At 41.1% G+C, this 13777-nt stretch overlaps 1 protein-coding gene across 1 annotated transcript; it reads right to left on the bottom strand.

Annotated features, from left to right (window-relative positions):
- Positions 1 to 9644: 9644 nt before the first annotated feature.
- On the bottom strand, positions 9645 to 12913 carry LOC120434144. Its single transcript, XM_039601706.1, has 6 exons — positions 12908 to 12913; positions 12636 to 12762; positions 11071 to 11145; positions 10697 to 10939; positions 10490 to 10564; positions 9645 to 10137 (listed from the first exon to the last, which is right to left on the bottom strand). Exons 1-6 carry the CDS (start codon positions 12911 to 12913, stop codon positions 9989 to 9991), a joined length of 675 nt encoding a protein of 224 aa, XP_039457640.1. The 3' UTR covers positions 9645 to 9988.
- Between the last annotated feature and the right edge of the window lie 864 nt (positions 12914 to 13777).

Consider the following 13777-nt stretch of genomic DNA (forward strand, 5'->3'; position numbering starts at 1 on the left):
AAGTCTCACACACAACCCGTTTTTAAAGTTTAAAAAAAAGAGAAAAGAAGAGGAGGAGTGTAGCGACTTCCACAGTCGTTAGAGGCCGGGGATTGAGCCTGCCGATTTGCCTGACGCGCTGTCAACTTTACACAATAATGCGAGAGGTGGAATTGCTTGCTTGTTTATTAAAGTGCTTGAAAAGTTTACAGAGCAATGTGATCGGCTCGCGATTCAAACTCTTAAAACATCACAGGCTCTAATGCAACAAGGGGAAACTCGTTGTGCTGCGGTCAACAAAAACTACGGCTACCCAGCCCTGCTCTGTCAAAATCAAACCAGTGAAAGACAGACTGACAACGCCCTCTTAATGTCGCCCCTAGCACCCACGTGACTCCCGTTACACATCACCATAGCAACCAAACAAATGAAAACCCAGTGATCATTAAAATTCAATACATTTAATTATGGCTCCTACAAGGAGAAACGAGCAAAAGATACAGGTAAGCAGATGTGTCATTGGATAATGGCAGGTCATGTATCCTAAAACATTAAGAATCAGAATACTTTCTTAATCCCTAAGGAAATTATGTTGGTTACAGTTGTTCCAAGATGAAATGGTAAAAATAGCAACAGTAACAGACTAAACTCCAAACAATATATACAATAATATAATATTAATTAGTCAGTGTCAATTGTTGATTTGTCCTGTTCTTATTGTATGACGAATTATGATGTCTGTTTAGTAGCCGTTTGCATACTATGCATACTCTCTCTCTCTTCATATGTGTGTGTGTGTGTGTGTGCGTGGGGGGGGGCGCGCCAGAGGGGGTGTTCGCCCAGGGCGCCAAACGGGCTAGGACCGCCACTGGGTTTATCCACGATTCGCGTGCAGAAAAAGCTAGAGAAAAAAAACAAATCTCCTGGCCTCTCAGCTTGCAGGAGACAGACACTCCTGAAAAACAGAGCGAGCTGCAGGAATTATGTTTATGTCAAAAGTGCAGCACAAGAAGACAGAAGACAGACAGAGCAACCGTGTACTTGAAGAATTAACAGCAGGCAAAAGACAGCACAACTGACCTAAAATACTGAAGTGTTAAGCAGCATGTATGAATACCACTGTGGATGGAACATGCGCTTCAACAGTGACAAGAGTGTGAAAGCACTGGACAGCACTGGACACTGAGTTTCATATTTGCCATGCTGGGAGTAAACCTGGAAGAAAAGACTGAAAAGATCAAGAGAGAAGGAATGGAGAGAAGAAACAGCTGATTTGGGGCTGTGTTTGATTTGGGAGGCCACACAGGAAACTGTGAGAACAGGGACGAGGATCAGTGAGAGGTGAACCGAGACGTGATACAGTAACAGCATATGGGAAATTTGATTGAAGATTGAGACTGAACTCATGGAGGTTTAGAAATGTCCAGAGCATCACAACAGAAAAAAAAGAGAGAGAGAGAGAGATAAAGAAATAAATAAACTAACAATTACATGAATGAATAGAAAAGACACATATACAAATTGTCACATGTGAAATTATTTTTGGAGAGAATCAGAAGTGACACCGTTTGAATCCACAGCTCAGCGCAAAGATGCATGAATTAGATCTGATTATAAAAACACATATGCAATGAAGATCAGCTTACACTCAATATTAATATGAATACAAATATATACACGCAATGAAGATCAGCTTACATTCATGAATGTGAATACATGACATAAATGCTAAATGGTGTAGATTTAACACACTTAAAGCTTAAAGTTGAAGAATAACTCAGGGAAGTTGCATGACAATAGAGTGATTTTTGTGAAAAGGAAAAAGATAAACCAGTGATTAAAAGCTTAAAGTAGTTTTAGAATACTGAATTGGAAGTGCTCTTGTGCCAATTGACCAAAAGAAGTGATTACTCTAGAAAGAAAAGAAAAGAATTTAATAATGTGGTAATGTCGTAAATATCCATTTGTCTTTGCTTAGCAACTGGTGATGCAGAAGGTGTTAAAGATAAGGAGGCCATGAACAAGTTGACAGGAAACATCTGGAGAGTGAGACAGCCATATAGGGCAAAATGTTGTTGAGCTTGTAACTGCATTTGTGCCTGCAAAAGTAACAGTTTTGTACAAGACGTGCTCGAGATGTTCCAGAGATACGGGGGAAGAGAGCAATGACAGGAAACACTTGGAGCGGAGACGGTGAAAATGTCTCGTTAAGTGTGTTAAAGGTTGTCAAAAGTGTCGCTTACACACATAAAGAATATTGAGATTAACTACATATAAATGATAGAGCCCAGAACATGATATTTTAAACTAACTTTGAGTAATTCAGAGAAAAATTCGCTACCCATTAAAGGGGGCAAAGAAATCAGGAGTAAGTTTGACAGAAGAAACGGGTTAAACTATATAGAGACCGTTTCCCAGGATTAATAAGAGTAATATAGGACCTTTTAATAGGACAAAGTTAATTATATCTGATTGGATTTTACCGTGAGCATTGAGGAAAGTCAGAAGTGGGTTTAAACTGGGATTATGTCGTCTTTTAAAAAAGACTGTTAGTATTAAAATATATTCTTAGTGCTTATTTGTTGATTATATTGTTTTTTATGTATTTTAATAAGAGAGGCCTTTAGAAACCAACCCCAGACAAGACAAAAACTAGGTCAGAGGGTGACAGGTCGCCTTGGCAACAGACTTTAGAAAGGGGAAGTTTAGTGCAGAGCTGCACAGGAAGTAAGACACAAAGAAAGAGGAACTAGTAACGTATAAGGAGTTGTTTTTATCGAAACTGTAGGTGACGTAGCAGAACTATATAACCATGCTGGCTGCTACCGGATTCAGACCTGAGCTTTTGTCTTCTTGTGTTCAGGCCTCCATTTCCGAAAATGTAAAATAAAGATAATTTTTTGAGCTTTGACCACCCTTGGTCCAGTCTTTCTTTTCCGCCAAAAGAATTCAAAAGAACTAAATTTAACACTTTTCAAGATGGCAGCCTCGGTACTGCGCTCGGTACTGCGCTCTCTCGCACTTTCTTGTTTCTGTTTATTTTCTGCGCTTTTGGTCACTCAGACCACATCACTTTCTCCAGAGATGAACTGCTAAACATCAGGCAGTCGTCTCACTATAGTTCTTATCCATTTTTCACAAACCCGGAAAGTTTTTTGGAGATTTTAGTTGGAGGCGCAGCAGCTCTCTGTGGCTCCTGGAGGAGACGTAGACGGGGGACCCGCGCTGGTGCGCTGGTGAAACTACGTCGGCGAGGATTCCGCACGGCACTCCCCTCCATTCACCTCGCGAATCTCCGCTCTCTTCCAAACAAAGTTGACGAATTACTGCTCTTAAACCGGACTAACAAGGACTTTGCACGCTCTGCTGCCCTCTGCTTCACTGAAACCTGGCTCAGTGAGCGAGTCCCAGACGCTGTCTTAAATCTTCCGGGCTTCCACCTTCCCCGGGCGGACCGCGAAACGGAGCTCTCAGGGAAAACAAAGGGTAGTGGAGTCTGCTTCTACATTAACGAAGGTTGGTGTACTGATGTCACAGTGTTTCAGAAACACTGCAGCCCACACTTGGAAAGTCTTTTCATCAATTGTAAACCGTTTTATTCACCGCGGGAGTTTTCTTCCTTCATGCTGGTCGAAGTTTACATCCCTCCTCAGGCCACCGCGAACAACGCACTGTGCGAGCTGGCTGACCAGATCACCACCCTGGAGAGGAAATTCCCGGACTCCTTTACAATTATCCTTGGGGATTTTAACAGAGCAAACCTAAACCACGAACTCCCTAAATACAGACAGCATATAGATTGCCCCACCAGGGACAACATCATACTGGATCACTGTTACACCACTGTAAAAGGTGCCTATCGCTCTGTGCACCGGGCAGCTTTGGGACAATCTGATCACTGCCTGGTCCATCTTATTCCAGTTTATAGGCAAAAACTCAAACGTGCCAAGCCTGTAGTCAAAACTGTGAAGAAGTGGACTAACGCAGCAAAGCAGGAACTGCAGGACTGTTTTGACTGCACTGATTGGACTGTTTTTTAAGCTGCATCTGATAACCTGGATGAGCTAACAGACACTGTGACATCATACATCAGTTTTTGTGAAGACGTGTGTGTGCCAACCAAGACCTTTTGCACATACAACAACAATAAACCATGGTTCACTCCTAAACTCCAACATCTTCGTAAGGCCAAGGAGGACGCCCACAGAAGTGGTGACAGGGCCCTGTACAAGCAAGCCAGGAACACACTGACCAAGGAGATCAAAGCAGCTAAAAGGATCTACTCCCACAAGCTGGAAGAACGGCTCTCAGCCAACGACCCTGTGTCAGTGTGGAGGGGCCTGCAGGAAATCACCAGCTACAGACGCCCCCCACCCACTATTGAAGCAAACAAAGACCTGGCCAACGAGTTAAACACTTTCTACTGCAGGTTTGAGACGGACAGACTCCCACGCCTCACCCTCCCCTCCCCAGAGACACTGCTTCAGACACTGACCCCCAACACACCTCTCCCCCTTCACCCTCACCCTCTCCAATCCAGTCTCAACGACCACCCCCACCCTCCCCCCTTCACCCTCACCCTCTCCAATCCAGTCTCAACGACCACCCCCACCCTCCCCAATCCAGACCCAACGATCACCACCACCCTCCCCATTCCGGACTCAACGACCTCCATCACACCTCCCACCCCCCTTTCCTCCTCCCTGAAACTCAGAATACACACTGAGGATGTGAGCCGTGAGGCTCCCATCTTCACTCGCATCTTCAACAGATCCCTGGAGCTGTGTGAACTTCCATCCTGCTTCAAACGCTCCACCATCATCCCTGTTCCCAAGAAACCCACCATCACAGGACTGAATGACTACAGACCTGTCGCCTTGACGTCTGTGGTCATGAAATCCTTCGAACGACTGGTGTTATCCCATCTGAAGGACATTACAGGCCACCATCTGGACCCTCTGCAGTTTGCCTACCGGGCAAACAGGTCGGTGGATGATGCAGTGAATATGGGGCTGCATTACATCCTGCAACACCTCGACCGCCCGGGAACTTATGCCAGGATCCTGTTTGTGGACTTTAGTTTGGCTTTTAATTCCATCGTGCCTGAACTTCTCTCTTCCAAACTCTCGCAGCTCAGCGTGTCTCCAGCTACCTGTCAGTGGATCACCAGCTTCCTGACAGACAGAATGCAACAAGTGAGGCTGGGGTAGATCACCTCTGAAACTCTGTCCCTTAGTATTGGTGCCCCTCAAGGATGTGTCCTCTCACCACTACTGTTCTCCCTCTACACTAACGACTGCACCTCCAAGAACTCGGCTGTTAAACTCCTAAAGTTTGCAGATGACACGACCGTCATTGGCCTCATTCAGGATGGTGATGAGTCTGCATACCGGCAGGAAGTTGAGCGGCTGGTACTCTGGTGCAGTCAGCACAATCTGAAGCTGAACACTCTTAAAACTGTAGAGATGACAGTGGACTTCAGGAGACATCCCTCAACTCTGCCCCCCCTCATCATATCAGACAGCCCTTTGTCGACTGTGAAGATCTTCAAGTTCCTGGGTACCACCATCTCCCAGGACCTGAAGTGGGAGACCAACATCAACTCCATCCTCAAAAAGACCCAGCAGAGGATGTACTTCCTGAGACAACTTCCACAGGAGCTGCTGATCCAGTTCTACACTGCAGTCATTGAGTCTGTCCTGTGCTCCTCCATCACAGTCTGGTATGGTGCAGCCACTAAACAGGACAGGAGCAGACTGCAGCGGACTGTACGGGCAGCAGAAAGGATCATCGGCGCCCCCCTGCCCTCCATCCAGGATCTGTACCTCTCAAGAACCAGGAAACGGGCAGGGAAAATCATCACAGACCCCTCACACCCTGGACACAGACTTTTTGACCTGCGGCCCTCTGGCAGACGGTACAGAAGCCTGCAGACCAGGACCACCCGACATAGGAACAGTTTCTTTCCCCTCCTAAACAGTTGACCTGTCACACTGCTCCCACTGCCAGACTGTAGTATTCATTCCACCTCATTTCATTTCTGTTTTTTATTTATATAAGTTTAGATTAGTTATTTATAGTTAGTTTACACAGCTTTGTGTATGTATGTGTAATGTATATATAGACACGTGTGTGTGTGTGTGTGTTTTACATTGCTGTGCTTGAGAGCCACCATCTACCGGAACCAAATTCCTTGTATTTGTCTGCGCATATACTTGGCCAATAAACATGATTCTGATTCTGATTCTGATTTAATAGAGTGTTTTAAATGGAATCGCTTTTTCTGCTGGTATATCTGTGTGTTTAGTCCAGTCAGCCTCAATTTTTGTAAGCATTAATGCTGAAGATGAAAATTAATCTGCTAAAGCTGCTCGAGTGTGATTGGTCAGAAAACACACACACAGAGCAGAAATCTTGTCCTGTGATTCCAGATTCATGATATTCAAATACAAAATCAGTTTATTTATTTCAGAGAGAAAACAAGTGATTGAAAGATGAGGCACCATGACTGATTCATCTTCTATAAAAATCCACAGGAAACTGATGGAAATCTGTCCAACAAAATGAGCCGCTGCTAGAAGGACAAAATCCTGAACTGACATCAGTCCAAGATTTGTCTTTAAAATGTCCTAAAGTGAAAGTGTCTGGTTAAATGTACTGAAAGGTGTTAAACAACAAGTGCTGCTGGAAGAGTTTTCATGAAGAGAACATTAACACTGTGAATGAGGGATGGACTTTGATTCAGTTTGACACAATCTGTTTTTCTTTCACTTTGAATAAATGTTTTTGTGGGACTGAGGATACATTTGTTTACATTTGGAAGTTTGATGTCATCTGTTCCTCTTGTTTCTGTCTTAAAACATGAAAAATCTGTTCAAAACAGAAACAAATAGAATTGAATTTCTGACAGCAGTAAATAAAAATCGTCCCTGAGCTCAGTATGTTTGTGACTCTGAGATGGAGGTGAAATCTGTGAACCTGGGCTGTGGTTTACTGCTCTCTTCCTGTCACAAACACTGTTTGACATCTGTTCATCTGTTGGTTTTTGTTCAGGCTGCAGGGATCATTTCTCACTGTGGGGAGCAGACTTATAACAGGAGCAGTAGTAGGTGGCTGAATGATCAAGTTTAATTTTTTTGATCTTCAACTCACAGCCGTTCTGTTTATTCTGAGCTGAGAAATCATCTTTTTGAGGATGATTGTAACTGTTATCTATGTTACCATTTGTTTTATGAATATCAAGAATAGCTTTGAATGTTTCATATTCTTTCTTCTGGTACCAGAACACATAGCTGCCATCACACTTATTAATCTCTCCACAGCTGAAGGAGGCACTTTCTCCAACTCTCCTGGTCAATGTTAAATCATCCTGAAACAGCTGTGCTGCCATGGTAACCAGTGCTGTAGAGACACAGACAGATAGATGAAGGTTAGTGTGACAGTGTTTGTTACAGGTTGACTTTGTTGGCTCCTGATTGGCTGGAAACACTCACCTGAACACAGACAGCACAGAGCAGCAGCTGGGAGGAAAAGCATTTTGTGCAGTGGTGTTTCCTCTGGTGAACCTGGGGAGAAGTGGCGCTCTGATGCAGCTGAGGCCAAACAAGGACGAGCTGTGAGATCAGACGAGGGCCACGTGGTTTCTAACAGGTCCTCAAAGTTCCCATCAGCCCCTGCGGCCCACAGATAAGACTGCTGCTGCTGATTGACAGCTCAGCTGAAGCTGCTGTGTGGTTTCATCATCTTCATTTCAATCTGACAGCAGATCCAAAAGCACCAAGAGCGCCGTCTTTTTATTCACATTTGAAAGTCAAAAATATATATTCATATTTATGTGACAAATATAACAAATACTTAAAAATTATTTAAACTTTGTTGTTGATTTTCAAAATAAAAGCATATATTGTGATAGTAATTTACGTATTTCATACTCATAGTAAAAAACCTATTTTTAAAACAAACACATGTGGTTCTGTTGTGTGTTTAAAATATGTGCACACTGTGGTTTTTCCCACATCTTCTAATGTGTTTTGTTCCAAGTTGGTTTCAGACTGAAGGATTCATTAAACCCTTTTTAAGAATCATTCAAAATGATGATCATCAATGATAATATCTATAAACAGTAATAAAAACAGGGCTGTGTTTTACGTCAGCTTCAGCTTCATTTATTTGTACCCATGGTTAGATTTCATTTGCAGTAGGCAGTCATCCACCTTTACATACACATTTACACAACAGTACAAAAGTACTTTTTGATTCATGAAAGAGAAATAAGACAAATGTTGCCTTTGTATCATCTCTGATATAGAAGGTATCATTTGAAGATGTGAGTGAAGGACACAAATATTTTGATCTGGTGTTGTTCTACATTTTCGGACTAAAAGACAGAAGGAAGAAAGTGAAAGTGACTGTGCGAGGGTTGAAGTCATGAAGTCAAGTGGAGGCCGCTGACTGCTGTTACTTTCTGCTGTACAGGTTAAACAGGGACTCACAGTCAGCCTGCTAGAACATTTGGATGAGAGAGAAAAAGGAGGAAAAAGACTTTGAGGGAAAAATCCAATAAGATCAGCATGTTTTGAATGTGGGAATACAACAGTTTCCTCCACCATGACACACACTGGAGCCTCTTTTTTGCTCACAGCTTCACTGTTTGTCTCAAAGTTCAGTTTGGAGGCCAAAATTGTTCCAACACATTTGTAAGTTTGCACTAATTTCACTGTGTGAGCCTTAATGGATGTAATCAAAGAATCAGTCAGTGAAATATGAAGCTGTGCTTTAAGTTTGGAGGAGAAAAGTGTCTCAGTGAGTTTAATGAGGTGAACACATGAATACAGAGCACTGACTGACACGTACAGACTCCTTTAATGAGTCGCACACATTTTTGTGACTTCATTAAATGTCAAAGTCAAAAATGACACCTAACAACACACAACAAGCTGCGACCACATTATTGTGTGTTTGCTGTTTGTGTGCTTTGTTTCCTGTTATGATAGCAGGCATACAGCCATGTTCTCAATGTCTCAGCTATCATTGATTATTTCTGCTTTTCCTCTTCTATTAGGCACTTCAACTCAATGAATGACACACAGAAAGATTTCATGACTGTGTTCTTCAAAATAAGGAGAATATGTTATCTGCATCTGAATGACTCATGTTGCCTTGTTTCTACTTTGTTTGCATATTTCTGCTTTTTGGAAACGATTTTCTGAATCATTCAGTAGTTTTGGAATAATAATGACATTTAGCAACACTTCAAAATGATTCTCCAACATTTGCTGTTCAGACTTGATCTGTTCTTACGTGTGTGATATCCAGAATGAAAAACTCAGCTCAGGTAATAAAATGGGAGCTGAGCAGACTGCAGGGGCTTCATGGTCTCTCCTTTGATTCCATTAAAGTTCATTTGTCAGCTCTGAGTTGAGGATTTGAGCTGTTTCTCTCACAGGTGAAGAACACAGATCCTTCCTGGAATCATTCTTGAAGCAGAGTTCATGCTTGTAACTGTCATTGTGTTATTAAAGTGAAAAGCCACAGCTAACGGTGTGGAGGCTGCAGAGCAGAAACCCACACAGCCCGTCTGCTGCAGGAGAGCAAGTTTGGATACAGTCAGTTTGTGCTTCACTCACACGGGTTGTTGTTTATCACACAATGAAAGTAGAATCAAATTCTTCATCTTGAAATCTTTATTATTCACACTTACAAACACAACTACACTGTTTGACATTTGAAAATCAACCAAAATAAAAACAAATAAAACTGAAAACTTGTGATAAAAATATACCTGATGATTTTTGTTACTACAATAAAAGTCACAATAAGTACAAAAAGAATTCTAACTCAGAGCAACAATACATGTAAAGATGTATTTATTTCAGATGATCTTCTAACTATTGAATAAAAAGCCAAAATAAGCACAACACATCATAACTAACATTTGTGATACTGATCAAAGTGATGAATGAGATGAATTGATGAGATTTGATGGTGAGAAAAGGCGAGCAGAAAACAGTCAGTCAGCATGTGTGCAGTTGGTGGACGCTCCCTTGTTTGTGAGGCTCATCAGCAGAGAGAGTCCACAGCAGTACACCAGACTCTTCACTATCAGCACTGTGTACAGCAGGCAGAGCAGCTTCACCCTGCACTGAGACTGGAAGGACACTGAAGGACAGACAGACACAAAGAGACAGACAGACAGTCGGGTTATTCCTCTCACATCAAGGAGAAAAAGTCCAAATAGAAACAGTCACAGCTTCTTCTTCAAGTGGATGAATTGATGTAGTGTTTGTGTCCACTTGGGGCAGAAGAACTCCACAAGCAGCTAACAAACTGATCTCTGACATATTATGGTCTGTCTGCTGTTTGGTGCTGAGCAGCTAGTGTACAGTGGCTTTATCAGAGCTTGTTAGATGAAGAGTTGATCAATTAGTGACACTTTAAGTCCCTAAACTTGTTCCAGCTCCCTCATTGGACATTGGAGCTGTCCATGCAGAGAGGCAGCAGGTGATCTTACAGTCAGCTGGCTGCAGAGCTGGCAGGTCTGCTGGCTCTCTCTCTGGAGGACAGGAGGCTGCTGGAGCTGGAACCTCTGAAACAGAAAAGGAGTCAAATGTTTGGAGCTGCAGTGAGAAATGTCAGTCCTCTGCTCCTCTGCTCTCTTTGACAGCATCTCCACATGAAGCTGAATCACTGCTGAACACAGTCACCAAGCCTTCATTACCTTGTTGTGTTTGGGCCTCCACTGTGCCCCCCTTGTGCTTCACGTAGCAGTTACATTTATATGTGCTGTTCTGATGGATCAGTAAGATGGAGGCGTTGCGTCCTGACTCTCTGAGCTCCAGCTCCTCCGGTTCTCCTCCGTTCTTCTTCTGTCTTTTACATGACAGCTGGACCAGAGGAGGAAACATGGCTGGGGGCACACACAGCAGGGAGCTGTTCACATCCACGTGGACTCTGGGTCCTGCTGGTTGAACAACACAGAGATTATGTTCTGTTGTTTCCTTTTATTAGTTTTAAAAGAAATAACTGAAAACATAAATGGTGGTGTTGTGGTTAGCGCTGTAGCCTCAACGCAAGAAGGTTGTGTGTTCAGACCTGCTGGTCGGGTGGGGCTCTGCTGTGTGTTTGCATGAACTCTCGGTGCCTGTGTCGTTCTTTTCTGGTTTCCATCTACAATCCAAAGACAAGTTTGTTCAGTTAACTGGTGATTGTGAATATTCTGTAGGTGTGACTGTGAGTATCACTGGTTCTCTGTTCTGTCCTGTGATGGACTCATAGTGTGTTAGTGATGTTCCCTCTTTTGTGCACTACCAGCTTGAACAAACTCTTATAGTTAATGTAATAATTATAACAACGACATTTAATATCATATAACTTTATAAAATATTTAAAACTTCAGTTTAAATACTGAGAGCGTGGAGATGACATCTTAAACATTCAATATTACATACATACATAAGATTAACACAGAAATACAGTCTTATTAGTTTCTTACTTTTTTACGTATGTACTGAAACATGTTTATGATATTTTTTTCAAATATGTAAAGTTTAAAGCAAATATAACTTGATGTAACAGACTTGATAATATTCTTTAAATTATATTGAAATGCTTGCAGTGTCTGACACCATTATTGAGATCCAACATTTACTTAATAATATTTTTCCAAATATATTTAATTTGGTCAAATATGATTAAAGTAAATGTAAACCGTCCATCAAAATAGAAACACTTTCGTTGGCACCATTATATTAATTAATTCATGTTCACAAGATGGTGATGCGAGCAGTCGCAGCGGCCCGGTGCTCTCCATATTCATATATATGTGTGTATGTGTGTATGTATATAACTTGTGCATATCTCTTTGGTGTGTCCATGCCTGTTTTACTTTGTAGATATTTATGTTAGTGTAAAGAATCTAAATGTAAATCTACATGCTGCCAATGGAGAGATGCCAAAGTGTGTTTTGTTAATCTTGTAACAGTGACAATAAAGATTCTATTCTATTCTTTTCTATTCTATATGTAAAGTTAAAATATTTTTCATTACCTGTTAAATTGACATTTTTTTTTAATTTCATTAAAAATATTCTTAAATAATATATTAACTTAACCATTAAAAATTTATTATTTTCATAAACTACATATAATATTGGTATTAATTCATTACTTGCTTACTTAACATTATGTACATGAATTATTTTTACTATAATTATTTAAAAGTATCAGTTTTAACGGACATATTCATGTATTCTTAATACTTTCTGAATTAACATATTTCTCAATGTTATTATTTAAACATACACAACGCTCTGATTTCCTTGTACATTTTAATACAAAAATGATTATTTTTAATGTCAAATAGGATCTTTTTGTTCAAAAACCAGCAGATGGTGCAGAATTACTGAGATGATCAAATCCTAAATATTTGTAACATCACTAATATTTGCAGAAATAAAGAATAACTTTAGTTGTTCAGTGAGATTTCAACATGTTTTCAGAGATTATTGAGCTTTTCTTATGTAACAATGGCTGCAGATGAATTCTCTACTAATGATGAATAAACTAACATGTAAAGCCTGAAGCAGCAGAAACTGACTTTAAACACATTTTCAGCTTCTACAATAAAACAACTGAAGGAAAATAAATGTTTGTTCTTACCTGTTACAGACAGTTTAGTTCCAGAGCCAAAGATCAGGTGGCTGTATGTGTATCCTCCCACAGTGAGAAAGACTAATACAAAAACCTGTCTGCTGCTGAATGTGTCAGGGGTGATTCTAGGCTCAAACTTTTAGGGGGGCTCAGCTCCCATTCATAATGTCATGCTTCTAAAGCCTTGTAATTAATAAAGGGAATAATGCTGTATACAAATGTAATCAACCGTTTTCACATTTGCAATACTCAATTCAATTAGGTGGGCATCACCACGTTACCTTCATAAGCAACCTAAGTATAAGAATTTATAAGAATAATTCAGAGTGAATAATCAAAGACTTTAGTTATCAAACCCAAAGCAAAGGCTCAGTCATTAAAGTATATAAGGATGTATTTGTGGCATAAAATGTGAAACATTCACAGCATTGTTTTAGTCTCTTAGCCACATAGATGCAGTCTGACAAATCATCCAGCACTTAAAGTACAGGGTGGGCCATTTATATGGATACACCGTAATAACATGGGAATGGTTGGTGATATTAAAGTCCTGTTTGTGGCACATTAGTATATGTGAGGGGGCAAACTCCTTAAGATGGGTGGTGACCATGGTGGCCAATTAGAAGTCGGCCATCTTGGATACAACTTTTGTTTTCTCTATAGGAAGAGGGCCATGTGACTAGGGATGGGTATCGTTTAGGTTTTATCCGATACCAGTACCAAACCGGTACTTTTGAAACGGTGCCAGTGCTTAAACGGTGCTCGAACTGGTGCTTAAAGAATGGAGAACACAAAATTGGTCCAAAAACCTCTCATGTTTAGCTGATTTTTGTAAAAAGATAACAGTGTTAGCCTTTTCTGCAGCTATAGGGCATATATGGTATCACTCTTGGCTGGAAGCAGTGCTTAATCAATGGAAAAATCACAAACTTTGTCCAAAAACCTCTCATGTTTAGCTGTTTTCCACTTTTTCTTTTATCATTTTAGCCTTTTTGGCCAGGGTGACGGGAGTATCTGCCGTCAAACAAGAAGACAGCTGCATGTAACTACGACGGTGTTTGCTAGTTCACCTTACATGCATTAATGTAATAACGTGGTTAGCCTACTCAACGTAAATTACACACGAACAACATTAAGCTACTCACGCAGAG

The sequence above is a fragment of the Oreochromis aureus genome, linkage group 18 (assembly GCF_013358895.1).
Source record: "Oreochromis aureus strain Israel breed Guangdong linkage group 18, ZZ_aureus, whole genome shotgun sequence".
Lineage (NCBI taxonomy): Eukaryota > Metazoa > Chordata > Actinopteri > Cichliformes > Cichlidae > Oreochromis > Oreochromis aureus.

Excerpts from the sequence above, each read along its gene's own strand:
- LOC120434144 (XM_039601706.1), bottom strand. Across the intron at positions 10,940-11,070 it reads GAGCCCCACCCGACCAGCAG|CAGGACCCAGAGTCCACGTG; the intron begins GTCTGAACACAC and ends TTGTTCAACCAG. Across the intron at positions 10,565-10,696 it reads GGAGGCCCAAACACAACAAG|AGGTTCCAGCTCCAGCAGCC; the intron begins GTAATGAAGGCT and ends TTTCTGTTTCAG.